Here is a 20,011-nt window from a genome sequence, read left to right as displayed (position 1 = left end):
CCTGTAATTGTTCAGGTGAGAGCTGGTAAGGAAAAGGGCAGCAGGACAGTGGGAATGGAAAGAAGGGATCTAATCAAGAGACCCTGTAATGAGAAAATGAATAGAACCAACCATAGTCAGAGAAGCTTGTCCTGTACTTTGAGGCACAATTCTGGGCTCTTTAGGCTTCCCAAAGTAGGGGAATGGACTAAAAGACCTTGAGAAATCCAGCCAAAATATACCTTGTGATGTACTTTGGCACCATCGGGGCCGTAAGAGGAGGCAGTGTACCACTCTGACAAAATGACTTCTCCCCTTCCCAAGGGTCCATGAAACCCCCCAGGACTCCAAAAGGACTACTGGTTAGCCTGACCTGGGTTAGCCCATGATACTAATAAGCAGAGGGGGTTTGATCCCTGCATGGACCACTTATCTTTACTCTGTTCTATGGCTATAGCCTACAAGCCTAGGCCTGACTTAGCTGTGTTGGAAATGAATGCTATTTGTCACAAAGGAGAGAGTATGGCTGGATTAGTGCAAATCTTTCCCCACTGTTGGAAAAACAACTCAAAGCATACTTCCTACTGATGATAGGTCAGTATTATCAGATTTTTTTTTTGCTTTTGTCTTTTTTTTAATGGGAAAGATGGGCTGTGGCACATTAATGCTAGGGCAGGGAGGGACAGTTGCAAATAACAATTTCTTTTCAGACTTAACCTCTAGGCTGCTTTGTGTGGGAGGGATTTGAATTTTTTTTTTTTTTCCTTTTACTCTACTCTTCCTTCCCTTTTCTGTGGCACAGTCTATCTCTCTCCTTCTTGGACTGAATGTGTGAACTAGGCTAAGTCTCCATGAAGAAAGGAAGGAAGGAAGGAATCAAGGTAGGGAAGGAAGGAAGGAAGGAAGGAAGGAAGGAAGGAAGGAATCAAGGTAGGGGAGGAGGGGGAAAAGAAAGATGGGAAGAAGAGAATAACAATAAAAGCTGACATTTATATGATGCTTTAAGGTCTGCAAAGTGTTTCACATGCATCATCCCCTTTGATCCACTACAATAGTGGTGCCCGAGACAGGCTCTATAGCTATCATGATTTTCATTTTACAGATAAGGAAAGAAGAAGGGAAGGAAAGAAGGCCGGAAGGCAGGTAAGTCACTCCTACCTTTCTCTGCTATTGCCCCAGCTCCCCTTCCTTACTCTACTCCAAGAAATCCCCTAGTCCTCCAGGCTTTCCAGGGCATGCATGCAGTATGACAGAGGTGATTCCATGGGTCACTCTCAGGCACAGCATGGGTGATAGAAGATGAAGCTTTCTTACTAATGACAGCATCCCCCCCAGCCACGCCTGATCCTCTTTCAGTAGAACCTTTGTGGGGGAAGGGTAGAAGAAAAGGAGCGTGAATTCTCAGTACTCTCATCTAACTCTGGATGCAGTCCAGCTTTTTAGTAGCGTACCTTATCTTCCCCTGCTCCTGTCCTTACCTCACTACAGCCCATATAACCCTGCCCAATTCCTTCTAGGCTCCACTTGCTTCCTAAGATGGCTCTGGAGAATGTATGCAATTGGCAGGCCTCTGAAGCCCTGAGCCCTCACCTCCCTGGGGCTGGGGACTGGGCTTTCCCCAGGGGCTATGACCCTTCTATCTTTCTACAGACACAGGGTCCAGAACTGGCACATGGCACCACCACATTAGCCTTCCGATTCCGCCATGGGGTCATTGCTGCAGCTGACACCCGATCTTCTTGTGACTCCTATGTGGCTTGCCCTGCTTCCCAGAAGGTCATCCCTGTCCACCAGCACCTTTTAGGCACAACCTCAGGCACCTCAGCTGACTGTGCCACCTGGTACCGAATACTGCAACGGGAATTGCGCCTTCGGGCTCTCAGGGAGGGCCAGCTGCCCAGCGTGGCAGGGGCTGCCAAGCTTCTCTCCACTATGCTGTACCGTTACCGGGGGCTGGGGCTGTGTGTGGCCACAGCCCTGTGTGGTTGGGACCAGACTGGCCCTGCCCTCTTTTATGTCTACAGTGATGGGACCCTCCTGGCTGGTGATGTCTTCTCCGTGGGCTCTGGCTCACCCTATGCTTATGGTGTACTGGACCGTGGCTACCGCTATGACATGACTATACAAGAGGCTTACACTCTGGCTCGCCAAGCCGTGGCCCATGCTACCCGCAGGGATGCCTATTCAGGTGGCTCTGTGGACCTATACCATGTGAAGGAGAGTGGCTGGGAGCAAGTGTCTCGAGAGGATGCCTGTATGCTGTACAGCAGGCTGCAGGAGACTGGGGAACAGGAGGAAGAGACCACCCCTACATCCTCCTGAGCCTTCTTTTCCTTTCCCCCATTTCCACTTGGAACTCACTGAACCAACAAGACAAAGGACATGCCACTATGGTCCAGGAAGAGATTCCAGAACCAGAAGAGGACACTCTTGGAGGCAGAAAAGACAGAGATGCTGGGAGGAGCCCTAGCAGTATGTGAAAGCATGCTGACAAGGTGGCCAGGTGAATGAAGCCCTCCTGGGACCAAATCATGTGACTCTATCTTCCCCAGATCTCCCTCTCCATTTATTGGAAGCGTCTAGCCAGCTCTACCTTCCAGACCAATTGACTTCTCTCCTTGTCCTCTGATTGATCCCGATATCCCTCAAGCCTTCTCCCCTGCTCTGAATTTTCCCCCTAAGAATGTAAGCTGCGTTCCCTGGATTCACTTTCCTCTCACCATTTTTCCCTTCTTTGCTCTCCCACATGTGCTTTCTTCACACCTTTCTACCTTTTTGTTTTCTCCATGGAGACTGTTCCTTCTGTTCCTTCCTGCCTTTAGCTGTTTCTCTTGTTTGCTTTCTCTCTTTCTTTGTTTCCCTCTAATTCTGGGGGCAGAACTACTTTTGGCACCCTCCCATTGTTCCTTCCATCCCCATCCAACACTGCCCTCAGGTCTTCCTAGCCTGATTCTTACACCGGGACACTGGGGATGCTTGAGTCTGACCTCTGTGCAGGGGTTAATTAATTTCTGAGACTCAATGCTTCCAGCTCCACATTTCTATAGTTCTGTGTGGCCCAGCTCTGTCAGAGAATTGGGAATCTCCTAACAGGGAGAGAAACAAATCCCTGGGCTGGGCTGCCTGACATTTCCCTCTAAGGGCTGTAGTCTTTGAATTATTAAAATTAAATTCAACCAATATGTATGGACATTGCCCTGTGGTAGGAGAGGGATATGAAGGTGAAATGAAACACAGCCTTTGTTCTCAAGAAGCTTACAATCTACTGATGTGAATCTCCTCTACCTCTACCCCGGGCATGTTCCTACCCCCCATCCTTCCCCTCTCTGTGGTCAGCCTTGACTACAAGGGCTTTGGAAAGGTGGCAACTTGATTGGCTTAGCTTGGTCAGAGCCTACACTCTCCTTTGGCTGTCTCCAGGGCAGGCAATAGCACTCTCAGCCACTAGAAGGCCTCCAGCCCCCCTCCACCACCACCTCTTTGGGAAGAGGTTTTAGCTCTGGTTCATTGAGGTGGGGGTGGGGAGGAAAGAGGAGAATGTGGCACACAACCAAGCTATGCCCTTAGGGGCCTCTGGACCTGGAGCTTTGGTTTGAGCAAGCCTGCTTCAGTCTGAATGAGCCTCCTCTGAATCACGTATGCAGATAGACATTTTAGAGGTTTCAGGTTTGGGGGTATAGCTCAGGTCCTTCTCCCATACATTTCATTCTCGACTGTGGGGTACACAAATGGTGCAGTATTTCTGATCATGTAGATGAACTATCCCCATGCCCTTGGCCTCCTAAGGAGATGATGAATGAAGGTCTGCAGAAGGGGGCAGTCACAGGAACCTCTTTCCTCTCCCCAATGCCACCATCTCAGTCCTTCATAAACTGTCTCCTATCAAGGAAACAGGTTAACTCCAGGATGAGGTGGGCCAACCACCATTGGGACTGAGGGCTCTAAGAATAGACATGGTTGGGGGTGGGGAGGGGAGAGAAATGTTTGTGTGTAAACTCAGGTTCAGAGGGACGGGGTAGAGGTGTCATGTTGAGGTGGAGTAATAAATACCTGTCTGCATCTAATCTTACCTACCTTAATTCTCCTCTTCCACCCACCTCCTGCCCAGCCTTGGGGCTGTGGGACCATCAAACTCGGGGTCTTTAGGAGTAGCTGAAGAACCTAGGTAGGGAGATATTTTGCTGAGCTTAGATCTTGGGGCCTGGTCCTCACTATTTCTCTCCTCTCCATTCATCTTCCTCAGTTGTCATTAAGCAAATGACAGAGAGAGAGGGAGAAAGAGAGAGAAAGAGAGAGAGAGAGAGAGAGAGAGAGAGAGAGAGAGAGAGAGAGAGAAACCATCTTCAGTAGGAGCTAGGTAACAGGAGAGAGTCTCAGAAGGGTTCAGAATGGGGTGGCAGAGAAGAGGTAGGCCTGATAACTCTCAGGAGGGAAGTGAGGGGTCAGGAACCAAATCAGGAATGGAATGGGGGACAGGGGATGTTCAGGGGCACTAGGGCTGGGCAACACAAGAAAAAGGCAAAGGAGAGAAATTTTTTTGTGTTTGAAACTTGAGCTAAGAAGGGCAGAGAAAGGAAGGCATATTGATAGGGTGATATATACCCTTGTACCATCCTATTTATCTTCTCTAGAGTCATCTCCCACTTCATCTCTTGAGGAGGTCCAGCCAGTACACATTGGCTGTCAGATGGCTCTTGTAGAATCCCCCAGTGAGGCCAAAGGCAGTTTCTCCATTCCTCTATCCTAGCTCATTAGCCTTCCCAATTGACTTCCTGAAACTATTCCCTAAAACCCTCCCTCTTTTAAAAAAATTTTCCTTTGTCTTTCTCTTCCATTCCTTGTCCCCTAGTTTGTTCTTGGGAGTGGGGTGGGGAGATAGGTGGCAGAGAAGCAGGAAAAAGGGTTGGTCTTATTGGCATGTTACCTCCTATCCCAGAAATTTGGAAAGTTTGACAACTCTGTAACTTGGGAGCAGATCATGGCTGGACAAGTGGGATAAATGTAAAGTCCTGCAGAGGGGTTCAAAAAAGCAATTGTACAAGTATAGTTCAAGTAGGGAGGAGTTATGACTAAGACAATAATTCATATGTACAAGATTTGGGGATCAGAGTTCAGTGGACAGAAAGCTCAAGACGTGTTAGCCACCAAAAAAGCTGATTAAATCTTAAGCTACGATAAGAGAGGAAAATAACCCAGAAAGGGAGCATTCATACCTTCTTGGTCAGACCACACTTGAAGCACTGCCTTCTGTTCTGGTAACTACATGTTTTTAAAAATAAATTTTTATTGATAATTTTTGTTTTCACATCATCTACATTTACTGCTGTATCCCTTTCCCCTGCTGCTTCAGAGATCTGTCCCTTATAACAAATAATAAGAGGAAAAACAAAACAGCTCAGCACAACCAACTGGTACATTGAAAAAAATCTGACATCAGCTATAGTATTCAATACCTGTGGTTTCCCTACCTTTGCAAGGAATGACTACTATCATCAAGTTAAGAGGTCATCTGGAAGCATGGACCTGGAAGTTTTTGAGACTGGAGAGGATGTCCCAGAAGACAAAGGGGGAATGTGACAACTACTTTCAATTCACATATTTAGAGAACTTTTATTGGGAAGAGGAATTAGATTTGTCCTTGTTGGTCCTAGAGGCAAAACTAGAAGACAATGTAAGTTGCAGAGAGGAAGATTTGGGCTTGGCATAAGAGGAAACTTCCTTAACAATGTGGAAATCCAAGAGTGGGATAGATTGTCTCAGAAGAAAGGGTTCCTCCACACTGGATGTCTTTAGTCAGGACATTCAGAGCTGGAAGGAACATCTTAGGCATCATCACTTCTAATTTCCTCATTTTACAGATAAGGAAACTGAGACCCAGAGAGATAAGACAACTTGCTCCAAATCATGGAGACTGCATCTGGTAGAGCCATTATTCGAATCCAGAGCTCTTTCCACATGCCCCACCATATCCCAGCTCTTGTTAGGGATGTTGCAGATATGAGAACAGACCAGATGGTCTAGATGACCTCCTACATCCTTCCTCCTCTGATTCTGGGACCTTGCTCTGGCTGAGTTTATAACTAGCTTCCCATCAATTCTTGTTTCTGGGGCTTTCCCCACCAAAGATTCTTCATCTCTTCCCCTCTCGCCTCACCCCATGAACGTCTAACTGCCATGCTGGCCTGCTTCTCCCATGGGTGAGTTTCTCATGGGGCCTCCATTTGGAGAGAGGTCCAGGCAGACCAATCTTTATACCCCATTTAGCTGTGCTGCCCACTTTCTGAGAACACCAGGTCCTAAAGCTGAGTACCTTTACCCACCTCCCACCCACATTTTAAACTCCTTTTTGTCTATTGTCTTCCACTGTTAGAATGTAAGGGTGTTATAAATGCTTGTTACCTACATGCTACTTTCTCTACCCTCATTTTCTCTCCTCAACTGCTCCCCCAAAGGATAACCACTTCCTGAGCCTGTCTGGGTCAAAAATCTAGAAGGTTTTAATAATCCTTTTTTCTCAGAACCAGAGCTTTCCAATGTACTCCCAGTTTATGCCATATGTCCATGATGGGGAAAGGGGAGAAGAGGGACAGAAAGACATGGGAAGCAAAGCAGTGAGGGGAGGTAGCACAGAAGGTTGGGGGGGGGGGGTTGGCTAGAGTCCTTCAGAGTGAGAAGGCAGTCTGGGCTAAGGACTAGGAGTGGAGTGATAAGCTGGAGAGGAAGATGGATGGCCAATTGCTTTCAATCCTTCCTTTTGACTATAGTTCCATTCTCCCATAGCACACCTGCACCACTCAAGGGATGCTTTAAGAACCATAAAGAAAGGAAAGGATTGATTTGGGTGGGGGGAAGGGAGAGATAGGGAAGGAGAACTTCCCAGCTTCTCATGTTCAAGTTATGTGTATGTATGGCTCTGTATGTGTATGGAAGGGAGATATTATCTGTAAGCAGTGATGATATACACGTGAAGCAGATCAGCAATTAGGACTGGATCCCCTGGGCAGTTAGCAACCCATATTGTTTTTATTGAGAGAATCAAAAAAGGGCCACCTTGGTTCTAGGGTTTAAATGTTTAATTATGGTTCAGGCATAATAGGGTCTGTACCTATGTTCACATATTTGTGGGGGCCTGTTTGCAAAGTAATAATAGCTCACATTCATATAGGCTTTTAAGTTTTACAAAGGTTTACATAGGGAAGAGGGTGATCTTCACCAGCGTTAGCTTATGTACATATAAAGATTTAGACACAAAAACGGCAAGACAGATGGAGAGACACATGACACACACATAGCCCCCGCAGACACAGCCATGAAGATTGTCTCTAGGAGATTTTCAATGCTATCTCTTCCTCTTACTCTAGAAGAGGGGAGGAGGTGGGGATCAGTTAAAGGTCCCCTTCTTTCCCTTTCCTTGACTCCTCAGTTTAGACTCTGTCCTGGAGTGCTGGGGTAAAGAAAGAGGCAGGGAAGGAGGAGGCTGTTTTCTAAGGAATTCCATGGAGTAAGTAGCTGGGGGTTCTCTCAGTTGGTAGGGGGCCTCTGCCTCAGACCTATCCTCCTTAGATCCTGGGGTTGGGGGGCGGAAAGGAGGATGGGATGGAAGGAACAAGAACTCATTCATCATGTATGGGGAAGGTCATTTTGGTCCTTTAAGGACAAACAAAAATGGAGTGAGACTAAATAGCCTCTGAAGTCCATTTCACATTTAAGATTCCACGAGTAAACCCAGATGGAGTGGGGGAGGGCAAGGGTATGAATCCCTTTCTTTTCTTCTTTAAGTTCTCTTCTGTTACTTCTCACCTTTCTTCTTAGGATAATAGATTTAGGGCTGGAAGGCACCTCACAGTGCTCTCATTTTGAAGATAGGAAACTGAAGCCCACAGGGGCTAAATACCTTGCCCAAAAGTCAAGCAGCTGACAAGGAGCAGATGGAGAATTTGATTCCAGGTCCTCTGCCTTTAGACCCAGCTTTTGCCACTGTGCACGTGGTTGCCTCCCATCCTCCTCTAGTTTCTCCTTTCTTCCCTTATCCTCTTCTCTCTACCTCATCCCTTCCTTCCTCTCTTCTCAGTTCTCTCTCTTTCCCTTTTTCCCCCCTCGATAGTTTCTGTCCTTCCCGATTGGTAAATTATTTATGGGTCCAATGACCGGTTGTCAGGGTGGTGAGGGTCTTGTCCACACATCGCTTCCCAAATCTTTCCTGGCCTTCTTGTGGAGGGTTATGGGAGTGTTGGAAAGGAGGGAATGACTGACTATAAGATTGGGGAAGTGAGGGAAGGGCAGGCCCCTGTGCTGCTGTTCCCATTCTCCCTGTCCTGGTTCTGCAGCAGTTCGGGTGACTAGGATCAGATATCAAGGATGGTCGGAGATGGATCAGGGTAGAGGAAGCCAACCCTCCTTACCTGCCCTCAACACATGCCTCCTGCTGAAAGAAGAGAGCAATGTCCACAGGGAAGCATAAGGGATCCCCCAATTTTGTATTTCTCAGCCAAATTATCCTTGACCACCCTTTTCTTAATTGGGGAAGGGCCTGATTGGTCATCCCTTCCAATCCCTTCCTTTTGCCAGGCCAGGAATACATGTTATTGTATATTTTTATTATATATTGTATATTTTCTTATTTCCAATTACCCCCAATTCTGGTTTTGCCAGCTTACTAGATGAGTAACATTGGACAAGATCATTTAACCTCTTTGAACTCAGTTTTCTCATCTGTAAAATGGAGATAATGATGCTTGCACTACCTAAATCTACAGGGCTGTTCTTAGGAGAGTTTTATAAACCTGACAGTGCTAAATAAATGTGAGTTATTTTTCATTCCACCAGCAGTACTTTGCTGAATTTCTCCCACCCTTCCTAGTGGTTTCTCTTTTATTTTCCTCTCATTCTCTCTCTTCTCTGCCTTGACTGCTCTCCACTGACTTTTCCCCTCCATCCCTCTTCAAAATCTGAGTCTCCCCAGATGCAATCTGAGACTGACAGAATAGAACAACTGGTAACCAAACTCAGTTTCCCTTTTCTCCCCCATACAGAGTTAGCCCCTGGGGCAGTCACCCCCAGTTTGGTGATGAGGGAAGGGCTTGTTAGTGGGGTACAGAAGGGAAGGAAGGAAAGGACAGAGGGGCACAACAGAGGGGCCAGGGACAAGGGCAGAGAGGGAGGAGAGGATAAAGGGCTATGCTAAGTCTCATATCAGAAGAAGAAATAGGCAGAGTTGGGATAGGGCCAGGGTCTTTATACTTGTTCCTTCATGCCATAAAATCCTATAAATAAACTGGTTTAAAAGCACAGCCACCACTCAGACCTTACAAAATAAAGTGTTTGTTTATTATGAAATTAGAGATGGAGGCCCCTCCCTCCCTCCCACTTTCTCCCTTCCCAGCTGCTCCCCCCACCCCCTATCCCCGACATTCCCTTCCCCTTGGGACATGGAAGCACACGATGTGAAATGCCCAGAGTAGGCCAATAGCCAGACCACCCCCAGGGCCAGAGCTCCCCAGAGATGTGGCCTGGGGGGCAGACTCAGGGTTTTGGCCCCTTGGGCAAGGGCCTAGCTCCCTCTCCCCGCTGGAGGTCAGTTGGGCCAGGGTGAGGCCATGAGTGATGGATGGAAACCATGCGGGCAGAATCTGTAGGGAAATGAGAGGAGAGGTAAAGGTCCACACTCTCACCTATCTTATCCCCAGTATGAAATGTTCCCTCTCACTTAGCTCTGCCCCCAAGGAAGTAAGAGGTCTCTGGAGGCCCACCCCTGTCCCTTTGCCCAGCTTCATTGATGAAGGGGCAGTGTCCGCTCCCCAGCACCAAGCTCTGGGTCAAGCACTGACCTGGGGTGAAGTATTCCCCATAGGCGGGTGGGCGTCAGTGGCTGGAAGTTTTCTTGTTCTTGAGATGGGTGACGGAAAAACCAAAAAGCTGTTAAAACTTGGTCACAGAGACCCAGAGAAAACCACGGGGGATGTGGGCAGGGAAAACAGAGATAGATAGACATAGGCTGTGTGAGAGAGACAGACAGGCAGATAGGGAGGGAGAGATTCAGAGGGAGGGACACACATGTTAAATACGACAAAGAGACACAAGGCAAGAGAAGACGACGGAGGCACTATCAGGAAGAGAGATGTAAAGAGTGAGAGAGAGAGACAGAGGAGTGCAAAAAGAGATGTGCAGAGTGAGAGAGAGGGAGGCATATTTAGAGAAAGATGTAGGGAGTCAGAGAAAGAGACACACAAAGAGAGACAGGTAGGGACCCACGGGGTAAGAATTAGAGAAAAGAGACAGCAATAGGAAAAGGACCAGAGATTTGGAGTGGAAGGACCAGTGGGCCCATGGGCTGGTGGTTGCTGCCCACTGGACCCCGTGGAGCTCCCTTGTAGAGGGCATGTAAGTGGGCACAGCTTAGATGGGGGCTCCACAAAAACAGGCAGGATTAGGACCAGTCCTCAAGGGGCAGGGGGCTCCTTTGCCCCATACAGCTCAGCCAAGGTACGGAAAAGCGGCCCCCAGTCATCCAGGGGCTCAGGGGGCCCAGAGGGGCCACCCGCCTCACTGCCTGAGCCCAGAGAACTGAGGGAGCCGCAAGATGAGCCTCGGCCTTCATAGCCATACACCTGCACAGAGTCGTATGGTGGGACGCCGGGGTCTTCATCTGCCTCCCGAAGCCTCAGGGCCAGCAGTTGCACTACATCTGCAGGACCAGGGGGCCGTGGCTGTCGAGGGGGCTGGGCCCTGGGCAACACATCTCGGCGAGCGGGTGGACCTGAGGCAGGTGGGGCTGCCCCATCCGGGTTCTGAAGGGCTGTGATGTCAAAAGCCTCTGTGTCCTCTTCACCGCCACCTTCATCATCATAGGTGATGATGTTCTCTCGAACATCTTCTTCTTCCAACACCATTAGTGCCTCTTGCTTCTGTCGCCGGAGGGCCACGAACAGCACCACCAGGGCTGGTGAGGATGGAGAGGTCAGGTATACTCCATTAGAGGCCTGCCTGATTGCCCCAGGAACGAGATCTTGGTCCCCATACCTTTCTAAGTGGGTCAATGCCATACTCTTTCTCCAACCCATTGTCTATGTGATGTCCTAGTGTCCCACTATAAGCCACATAGCCTCTTACCGAGTAGGGTGCCTACACAGGCGAGAATGGCAAGCAAAGCTCCGGTGCTGAGTCCTGCTGGGGAGAGCTGGGCCTCCGGTCGGCAGGAGGCCACTGAGCCATCAGGCTTACAACGGCATACGCTGACTGTCACTGTAGCTGTGCTGCTCAGTGCTGGCTGACCCCAATCACGCAATTCAATGGGCACCAGGTAGGGCTCCCGGCGAGGCAAGACTAGGCGGTGGGGCAACAACAGACTGGCAGAACCATCTGAGGAGAGAGAGAAGGTGGCAGGAGGGCAGAGGGACCAAGACTGAAGGTGAGACCAGGCTTGTTAAATCAGAACCCAGTTCAGGGATGTTTCAGGTCATGCCAATCCATCCTGGTGCAGGTGGGGAGTTAGGGGCCTCAAGGGAAGGGGCAAGGCTTAGAGAGGAGAACTGTATGCATTTTTTAAAGAAGCAGTTGGCAAAACAAAACACAAATCCATCCCCTTCTGTTACTTTTAGTTTGCAGCAGCATCCTTGCCTGGGGGAGGAGGGGAAACAGATAAGGCTAAATTGGGGGCTGGGGTCAGGGGAAGGTCTGAGTCTGTATGAGAATCATGGTGGGAGGGGTAGGCATATTGGGGGAATTTTTATGTGTTATGGAGAGTCCATCATTTGCAGTTGGGGAATGGTATATGTGGGAAAGGGGCTGGTAGCTTAAGCAGGAGGGGAGAGGTATGGTAGGGGGACATACAGACGTATGCCAGGGAGACATGCCAACAATTGTGTGTGTGCACTCATGTGTTTGAAGGCCTGTGTGTGTGTGGATCACCTACCTCGATTGTCCCGGACAGTGAAATTGGCATCAGGACCCAGGGGGCTACTCAGGGAGACATAGCTACTGTTGCCAACTTCATCCCGATCCAAAGCCCGGACAACCTGAATCAGCTGGGAAAGGAGAGAAGGATTCAGAGCAATAAGAGTGCCTCAAGGACCCTGACCCTCCTCCTTGCTCCTTCAGGAAGCCCTACTCACCTGGCCAGGGGCAGCTGTGTCACACACAAAGGTGTCATAGGGCTCAGCCAGTTGTGGGGAATTGTCATTCACATCCAGCGTCTGGATGGTTACTTGTACCCGGGAGGCCTGTGCAGAGCTGTCTGAAGCCAGAACACACACACAGCACGTGGTGGAATTCAACACACAGTGTACACACGATACATACATGTGCACAACACATACAAAGCATGGAACACAATAAAATGCAGCACAGCTCAACAGGTATGCACATGTGTTGGCACACATCATGTTGGTGCATGTGTGTATACCACAGACAGGGCACATACAATACACATGGTACACACAAACTAGAAAGTGTGCCCAGGGACCACATTCAGCTCAACAGACACCCACAGAAGGCACGTCCAAGAGCACACAGCACGCGCTATCAGAAGAATCCGAGTTTCAGCTATGAGCTGAATTTCCCCACGGCCATCACACGCTGTACGTGATTTAGTTCCACCGTCCTGACCTTGGAGAGGGAGCAGCTGCAAAATCTATAGGACTCAGGATGTACAGACAAGGGGAGGCCAGCTACAACTCAGGGACGGGTCAGAGTATGAGTCAGGGTCTCGTCCTTTCACCTTCCAACATTCACCCCTCTCTCTTCCCATCTATTCCATGGCCACTCAAACAGCTGGTCAGAGGCCCTAGAGAGTCAGCCTCTACATACGGCAAAACAATGAGCTGTCCTACTCTCACCTGAGTCCTACTGCCTTCCCCCAGACTGAGTCATCCCACTTCCAATAACCTTGCCAACCAACCCTCTCTATCTCTCCTCTGGCCTCTCTCCCAGCCTTCCCCATATCTCTGTTGCTGGGAACCCCAGATGTGGCTCTGGAGAAATATGCTCCAGTGAGGCCCTGACCAACAGAAGGGGGTGTGAGAAGAGCTCCTGTTTCCCAGGTTTGGATCAATTAGACCCAAGAGAAGGAGGAGAGGGAGCCCAGAAGAAGCCAGGTAGTGGGTAGATGAAATCCTTGGACAAAAAGTCTAAAGAGGTTTCCTCCTGCTCAGGGCGCTTATGTCTGGTTCTTTTGGGGGCCAGCCTCAGCAAGGGAGGGTGGGAGAGTCTGACTATGTCTCAGAGAAAGGACAGAAACCATCCTAGAGATAGGAATGGGACAACCTCTTTGATCCAATATCACAGAAAGTTTTAGCAGGTTTGATTGGAAAAAGACAAAGAGATTCCCATGTACATGAGTACACATTACAGACTTACACATAAACACAAATCCATCCATCCATGTGCATCTGGATGCACAAATACTCATGCCAATGTAGATATACATACCTCCCTATACACTTACAGTCATGCATATACACAGACAATACAAATACACAGAGAGCAGAGAACATTCCAGGCATCACTTTCTCCCTCCCCTCCATCCCTTGGGGACAGATGATGAGGGCTAGGTCCTAGGGAGCTGGGGGAAAGCAGAGCAGTTATGTAAGAGGGAGGGGGGAGGGCAGGAGGGAGGAAGGGAAAAGGCAATACTGAGGCTGTCTGGGCTGGGCAGAGCTCCCATGGGGGCACTGAGAAGCAGCAGTAAAAATGCCCAGAATCAGACAGATGGGAGAAGAGCCAGAAATATCATGCCCCACCCCCTCAGAATCTACCCTGGAATTCCAGCAGATTTGGAATCCCACTACCTGATTCCCCTTCCCCTTCTATCTGCCTCTCCCTGGGTCACTCTCATTCCCGTCTGTCAAATTTGCAAACTTTCTAACGCTATATAAATATCAATGATTGTGATACTGCTTAGTACAGTGTGGTGGATACAATTCAGAGTGGGGAAGAGCTGGATTCAAATCCTGTTTCAAGCACTTACTAGCTGGATGCCCCTGGGCAAGGCACTCAACATTTCAGTCTCAGTTTCCCCATTTGTAAAATGAGGCCTAATAGCCTGTATCTTTGATGTTTGCAAACCATAGGTTGCTAGGGGGATGTCATTCAGAAGCAGCAGCTAGAGAGGGTATGGGTTTTAGTGCATTTTCAGGGGAAAGCAGTGTCCGGGCTGGGAGTCTCTTGGGGATAGCTGACATTAGGAAATGGAAGTGTGGTAGGAGGCTGCATCATTGGGGCATCAGGGCTGGAGATGGTATATCAGGGTGGACGATTTGCTGGAGATGGGATAAGAGCTTGGAGGAAGAATCAGAAGATTCAGGCCAAGTTCCTGCTTGTGAAGCTAAGGGTAAGGGTGGACGCAGATGTCTCTGTTGGACGGCAGCACTGTTGCTGCTGCTTCCATTAGTGTTTCACTAGCAAACTCTCAAATTCCTCCAGAACAAGAAATGTGTTCTCTTTTCATCTCTTGACACTTCCCGTATGCTTCCCCAACACCCACCTCTCCTCCGTCAGCTACCCTGGGGACCCTGGCTCTCCCTAGCTCCTTCCTCTCCCTTACCAAGTTCAGTGGCCAACACAGTGAGATTGTGCCAGGCTCGAGCTTCCCGATCCAGAGGCACAGACGTGCGGATGGTGCCGTCCTCAGGCTCAATGGAGAAGCAGCGCTCGGGATCTGAGTGGGGGAGGATGGAGTATCTGAGGAGAGAAGTGTCAGGATTAGTGGCTGGGGACGGAGCATGAAATACCTGGGGGGAGGCTGATGGAACAATAACTGACATTGCTACTGTGCTTTATGCTTTAGAAAGCCCTTTCCTTACAACAACTCTGAGCTGGGTAGGCTGAGAATTAGGATCAAAGATTTAGAGCCAGAAGGAAACTGAGAAGCCATCTATCTGGGACAACCTCTTTATTTTACAGATGAGGAAATCTCATAGAGATTAAACTGACTCCTCCAAGGTCATATTGGTCATGAAATGGGACAGCCAGTATTTGAATCCAGGTTCCCAATTCCAAATCCAGTTCTGTTTCTACTGTGCTAGATTAAGCTTTACTTCTCCCTTCTACAGGGTGTTCCTATAGTCTGGACACAGAGGCAATTGATGGTAATGCGGAGTTACTGCATTGAGTTCTGGTGAATCTTGCAAAGCGCATCAACCTTTGCATCACAAAGGATGGAAATCATATTGAAGATGCTATTTGTTAATATTCCAATTAAATAAAAATTTCATTCATTTCATTTCTTGAAAATATGCATTTTTGCCTATGTGTCCAGACTTTAGGAACACCCTGTATAAATGGGGAAAAGGAAACACAGAAGTTAAGTAACTTGCCCCAGGTGACACAGAAAGTAAGCTGTGTGTTTCTACAGCACCATAAGCAGTAGGGCTTGGAGTACCTCAATGCCATTCTCCTACATTAATTCTCACAGCTGCATTTGGGAAGAAATTAAGCTTTCTGGGGTCAAGGCCAGCTTGGCCAGTAGAATTCACCTGGCATAATTTTTGGGGCCCCAGGAAGGCCCCTTTGCCTTAAATTATCTCCTCATTGGAGTAACACTTTGCCTGAAATTAATCTTCTTTGGTTGAGACACCCGCCCAAATTTACCTCAAGGAGGGAGAACACAGTAAGTTATTACCAGTCATTAATACCTTAGAAGGAATCAGTTGATCAGATCCTTAGAATAAATTAGCTTACCAGATTGTAAGAGTTCAGTGTCTATGGGAAATGGTAGAAAGGGCGGTTCAGAGGATGAACTTTACTCGGGAAGGCAGGCCTGAGTAGGGTGTTGTGGTGTGGGCTGGGAGGAAGAGGCCCGAGAGGGATGTAGGAAGGGGACATGGAGAGTAACAGACACACTCTACTGTTACTACAATTTTGCTGAGGGAGGGGAGGGTCCTTCTCCTGAGGCCAGGGGGTATCTCTATCCAGAGGGGTAGGGAGGCCTCTTCATAGACTCCCCCAAGCCCAGGCTGTGCTTAGGGTCATAAAGCCCTTAGTCCTTAGGAATGGAAATGAAGAGGAAGGGGAGTCCAGAGGGAGTCCAACCAGTGGTTTCTCCTATCTGAATAGTATTTGGGAAAATGGATGCTTGGAGAGGGGAAGGGGCTGAAGGGAAACTAAAACAGATGAAAGTCTGGGAGGCTATTAGAGAAGGATAGGCCAGGAACTGGCAAGTCAAGGAAGGCCAGAGATTAAAGGGGACACAGGGAAGAGTCGGGGCTGGGGGGACATTGGGTGGGAGGAGCAGGAATAGGACTGAAAAGCTATAAACTTTTATATTAAATGACTGAGAGGAGCAAATGAGCAGCTGGTTTTTGAGTTGTCATTCAACAATGAATATGACAGGGCTGTGGCCCCCCCCAAGTCTCACCTGATAGGGCTGGCAGGTGAGTCGAGGTCCATAGCAGAGACACGGCCCACCAGGGTTCCCGGGGCACTGTTCTCAGGCACAGCCAAGTGGTAGGTGGAGTGGGTAAAGATGGGTGGTTCTGGAGCATCCTGGACTGCCACACGGACAGAGGCCACGTCCTTGAAGGGCCCACGACGCAGGTAGGCTGGGTCAATGAGTGTATTTGTGGCCTCTACACGGAAGGCATAGGATCTGCGGCTCTCAAAATCCAAGGGCTAGGAGTGGGAGGAAACAGGTTTGTAGAGGCTGGGGTGGGACCCTGGAGCCCATTGCATCCCTCCTAGACTGGACAGACTCCTCTGTCCTGAGCCTGGAATACTGTATGACCCCAGAATAAAGACCAGGGTCTGGGGGCTAGACATCATTTGGTATTCATTCCCCCTTCCCTGGAAAGAATGGGAGTCCTCTGATCTGAGAATCATCTGGGGATCCATCAAAGCAAGAGAAAGACTGACTCAATTAAAAGCGTATAGATGGTTGCAAGGCAGGGATGCTGGGTGGGATGCCAACCCCTCTTTCCCCCACCAAGGTGGTTAAGTAGGTGAATGTGTATCTGGGGTAATGTCTCAGAAAGTAGAGCACAGAAAGGGGGTGTTGGCTTGGGATGGGGGGAGAATATGTCAGAAGGTGGGGCACACCTTGCGTATGGTGAGAAGCCCATCTCGGCCTTGGGCATCAGTGCTGATACTGAAAGTCTCAGCCCCCTCCCCATCCAGGATGCTGTAAGCCATGAGGGCGTTGTCTCCCAGATCTGGGTCTTGGGCTCGAAGCCTGCCCACCAGGGCCCCTGGCCCTGCAGTCTCCACCACTGAAAACTGGTATAGGCCTTTGAAGAGAAGGGGGAACAGACTCAGAACAGACCCTTCTCCTTTCCCAGATACTCCCATCTCCTGCAAGAAGTAGAAAGGAGGACCCTGGGAAAATTCCTCATTCCCCTTCCTCCCATTTCCCCAGAAAGCTCTCTTGAGTGCCTCCTTCCCTCCCTCTATCCTGGTTTCTAGGGGAACATAGGGGCAAGCAGAAGGCTTCAACAGGGCCCCCCTCCCCACCTCTCTGGAGGAGAGGCCTGAGGGAATGTTATTCAGAGAGTGAGGGAAATATAGACATAGGAGCTAAGAGGTTGAAGTCAGGGGGTAGACAGAGAATAGCCTCCAAGATCTAGCAGACTCTGGGAATTCAGAAAAGGGGATGAAGAGGGATAGAGTTGGCGCCCTTACTTTGAGGGAATTTGGGGGGGTTATCATTGACATCGCTGAGAGTGACAGTGACCGTGGTGCTGCCCGACAGCCCCCCCATGTGGCCACCCATATCCTTGGCCTGAATCACCACCAGAAACACTTCCTGCGTTTCCCGGTCCATGTTGGGGATTGCTGTCCGGACCACTCCTGGAAGGGGATGGGGAAGGATACTAAGTCATGGGCATGGAGGGAGTTTTTCTGACTCCCACCCCTCACCCTCTTTGTTGAGCATTCTTTAGATCCTTCCCCTCTGCTGCTCCCAAACCTTACCAGTCTGGGGGTCCACGGAGAAGAAAGGCAGCCCGTCCAGCACTGTGTACACCAGCTTGGCACTATTCCCATAGCTAGGGTCATCAGCATCTTGAGCTGTCACCTGAATCACTGATGTCCCTGCCAGGGAGTCTCCTGTTACCCCCAGCTCATAAGGGAGGGAAGGAGGGGGCAGGAGTAAAGGAAGTGATGGGATGGGAAAGGCTGCAGGAAGTTAGATGGGAGGATTAGAAGGTGGTTTGGGCAGGTGGGTGGTGGAGCAAGTGTTGAATGGTGGTCTGGGGTGGGGGTGGGGGGTAGTGCTCTGGAGGTAGGAGAGGGACCTGAGCATATGCGGTATGGAAGGGAGCATCCTGGAACAGGGAAGGAGATATTTTGGAATGGAGGGAGGAAGAAGGCCTGGAGGAACAGGATGAGCCTAGCCTGGGGTTTGGAGATTATATAAATTGGATGTGAGGAGCTTGCTATGGGAGACACTTGAGGGGAGAGAGGAGTCTGGTTTATTCCAGAGGAAAATTGGGGTGGATCAAAGCAAGAGTCCCTCACCAACATTGGACATCTCCGGCACAGTGGCGTGGTACGGCCCAAGGGGGAAGACTGGCGGGTTGTCATTTATGTCTTGCACTTTAATGATGAACTCAGAGGGCGGCTCTAAGGGCCGGTTGGAGGCTCTGTCCACAGCCTGGGCCAACAGCACATACTGGGCCTTCTCCTCCCTGTCTAGGCTCTTGGTGACATGGATGTTGCCAGTAGCCTCATCAATCACAAACACAGTGCCTGCTCCCTCCCCAGTCAACAGGTACTTGGTTCGGCCCTCACCTCGGTCCACATCTGAGTGAAGCTGTGTGGGACATGGAGTTAGGAGTCAGGTATTAGAAAGCTGCTGGGGTGAGAGAGCCCAGCAAGGGGAATGGACATAAGGAATCAGAAGGCCCATGCTTAGGGACAAGGTGAAGGAAGGAAGTGAAATGGGTCAAGCCAGAGGAAGGATCAAGTGGTTGGGAAATATGAGACTTTTGAGGGGAGGGGTTAATTCTTACTCTGCCAATGAGGACAGGTTCGGGGCCAGCATACTCCTCGATGACGAAGAACTGGTTCCAGACCCAGCTCCTTCTTGCCCGAAGCAGCGTAGGCCCCTGGCCCTCCCTGATACCAGCCCATGCTTGGGCTGGGGCAACCAGCCTCCCTGCACAACCCCAGCTCCCCAGCCAGGCCAGCAACAGCCGCACAAAGACCCACATGCTTTGAACCTGGTTCTGGTGTTGGCTCAGCCCAGGCTCCACTCACTGACCCACCGGCCCTCTCCCCACAGTGGTGCTGTCCATGTGGTGGGTGGGGCCGGCAGGGCAGGTATGTGGGGGCTACCCCATCAGTCCAAACCTGCAGAAAAGGAATTGGTCAGCAAGGAAGGAGAGAGCGAGATACCCTCAAATCCCCCGACTGGACACATTGGCAACTAGACCCATTAGTAGCCATTCCCCAATAACCTTTATTGGTAATGGATGCAATGCTAAGAAAATAACTTAAGGGTTTGGGGAGAAGGGGACAGATAGGACAGGAGAGGCTCAGGTTGGAAGGGATAGGGAAGGAAACAGAAGAATCCCAATACCTTCATGACCACCCCCATCCTTCTTCCCACCTGCACTGTCCCTATATTCACCTCTGGCCTCCAAGTTGTCAAATCTCTGATCAGTCACAGTGCAGCTGGAGAGAAAAGAGAGAGAAATGGAAGAAGGGCCAGAATGCAGGGAGGGTCTGAGAAATCCTCAGCCTGGGCTCTCTTCCCCTCAACTTGTCCCTCTCTACGACACAGGGTGACCTAGACTTTATGACTGACAGCTTTAGGATCTCTGCCTTGGGAGCCTAAGGAGGAGGGGCTGAGGAAAAGGGTTTGATCAAACCAGCCAGGCTTAATAGGGGTTTGATTCTAGGGGGTGTGTGTATGGCCTAAGAGGGTCTAAAAGAGAAGATGAAAGATGAAGAAGGAGGGAAATAAAGCCAAATCCCTAGGGAGGTAAAGGTGAGTGAGGCCTGAGAAAAGAGGTGACCCCTGACATGGACTCCTGAGGCCCCATTTCTCTAGATCCTGCCCCAGACCCCATGTGAAAGGCATTGCTGGGTATAGTCAGTGTGC

General features: G+C 49.6%; 2 protein-coding genes across 2 annotated transcripts; one reads left to right on the top strand and one right to left on the bottom strand.

Moving 5' to 3' along the window:
* The first annotated feature begins 1,515 nt into the window (after nucleotides 1–1,515).
* PSMB11 (proteasome subunit beta 11) lies at nucleotides 1,516–2,301 on the top strand. The gene has a single exon (XM_036736600.1). It carries the CDS (start codon nucleotides 1,516–1,518, stop codon nucleotides 2,299–2,301), a length of 786 nt encoding a protein of 261 aa, XP_036592495.1.
* A 7,870-nt stretch (nucleotides 2,302–10,171) lies between these two features.
* CDH24 (cadherin 24) lies at nucleotides 10,172–19,118 on the bottom strand. Its single transcript, XM_036735629.1, has 11 exons — nucleotides 18,918–19,118; nucleotides 18,424–18,718; nucleotides 17,878–17,997; nucleotides 17,587–17,754; nucleotides 17,008–17,195; nucleotides 16,331–16,584; nucleotides 14,519–14,655; nucleotides 12,090–12,211; nucleotides 11,891–12,002; nucleotides 11,089–11,337; nucleotides 10,172–10,918 (listed from the first exon to the last, which is right to left on the bottom strand). The coding sequence occupies exons 1-11, from the start codon at nucleotides 19,116–19,118 to the stop codon at nucleotides 10,419–10,421; spliced, it is 2,346 nt and encodes a 781-aa protein (XP_036591524.1). The 3' UTR covers nucleotides 10,172–10,418.
* Nucleotides 19,119–20,011: the final 893 nt, after the last annotated feature.

This window comes from Trichosurus vulpecula, chromosome 8 (assembly GCF_011100635.1).
Source record: "Trichosurus vulpecula isolate mTriVul1 chromosome 8, mTriVul1.pri, whole genome shotgun sequence".
Lineage (NCBI taxonomy): Eukaryota > Metazoa > Chordata > Mammalia > Diprotodontia > Phalangeridae > Trichosurus > Trichosurus vulpecula.
The sequence above is the reverse complement of the archived record's forward strand: the minus strand, read 5'-3'. Positions and strand labels throughout refer to the sequence as shown.

What these genes read in the sequence shown, in the direction of transcription:
- PSMB11 (XM_036736600.1), top strand. Translation starts at nt 1,516, where the DNA reads ATGGCTCTGGAGAATGTATGCAATTGGCAGGCCTCTGAAGCCCTGAGC.
- CDH24 (XM_036735629.1), bottom strand. Translation starts at nt 19,118, where the DNA reads ATGTGGGTCTTTGTGCGGCTGTTGCTGGCCTGGCTGGGGAGCTGGGGT. An exon ending in ACACAGCTGCCCCTGGCCAG is followed by an intron (nt 12,003 to 12,089) that starts GTGAGTAGGGCT and finishes CTCCTTTCCCAG; the next exon opens with CTGATTCAGGTTGTCCGGGC. An exon ending in CACTGTCCGGGACAATCGAG is followed by an intron (nt 11,338 to 11,890) that starts GTAGGTGATCCA and finishes CTCTCTCCTCAG; the next exon opens with ATGGTTCTGCCAGTCTGTTG.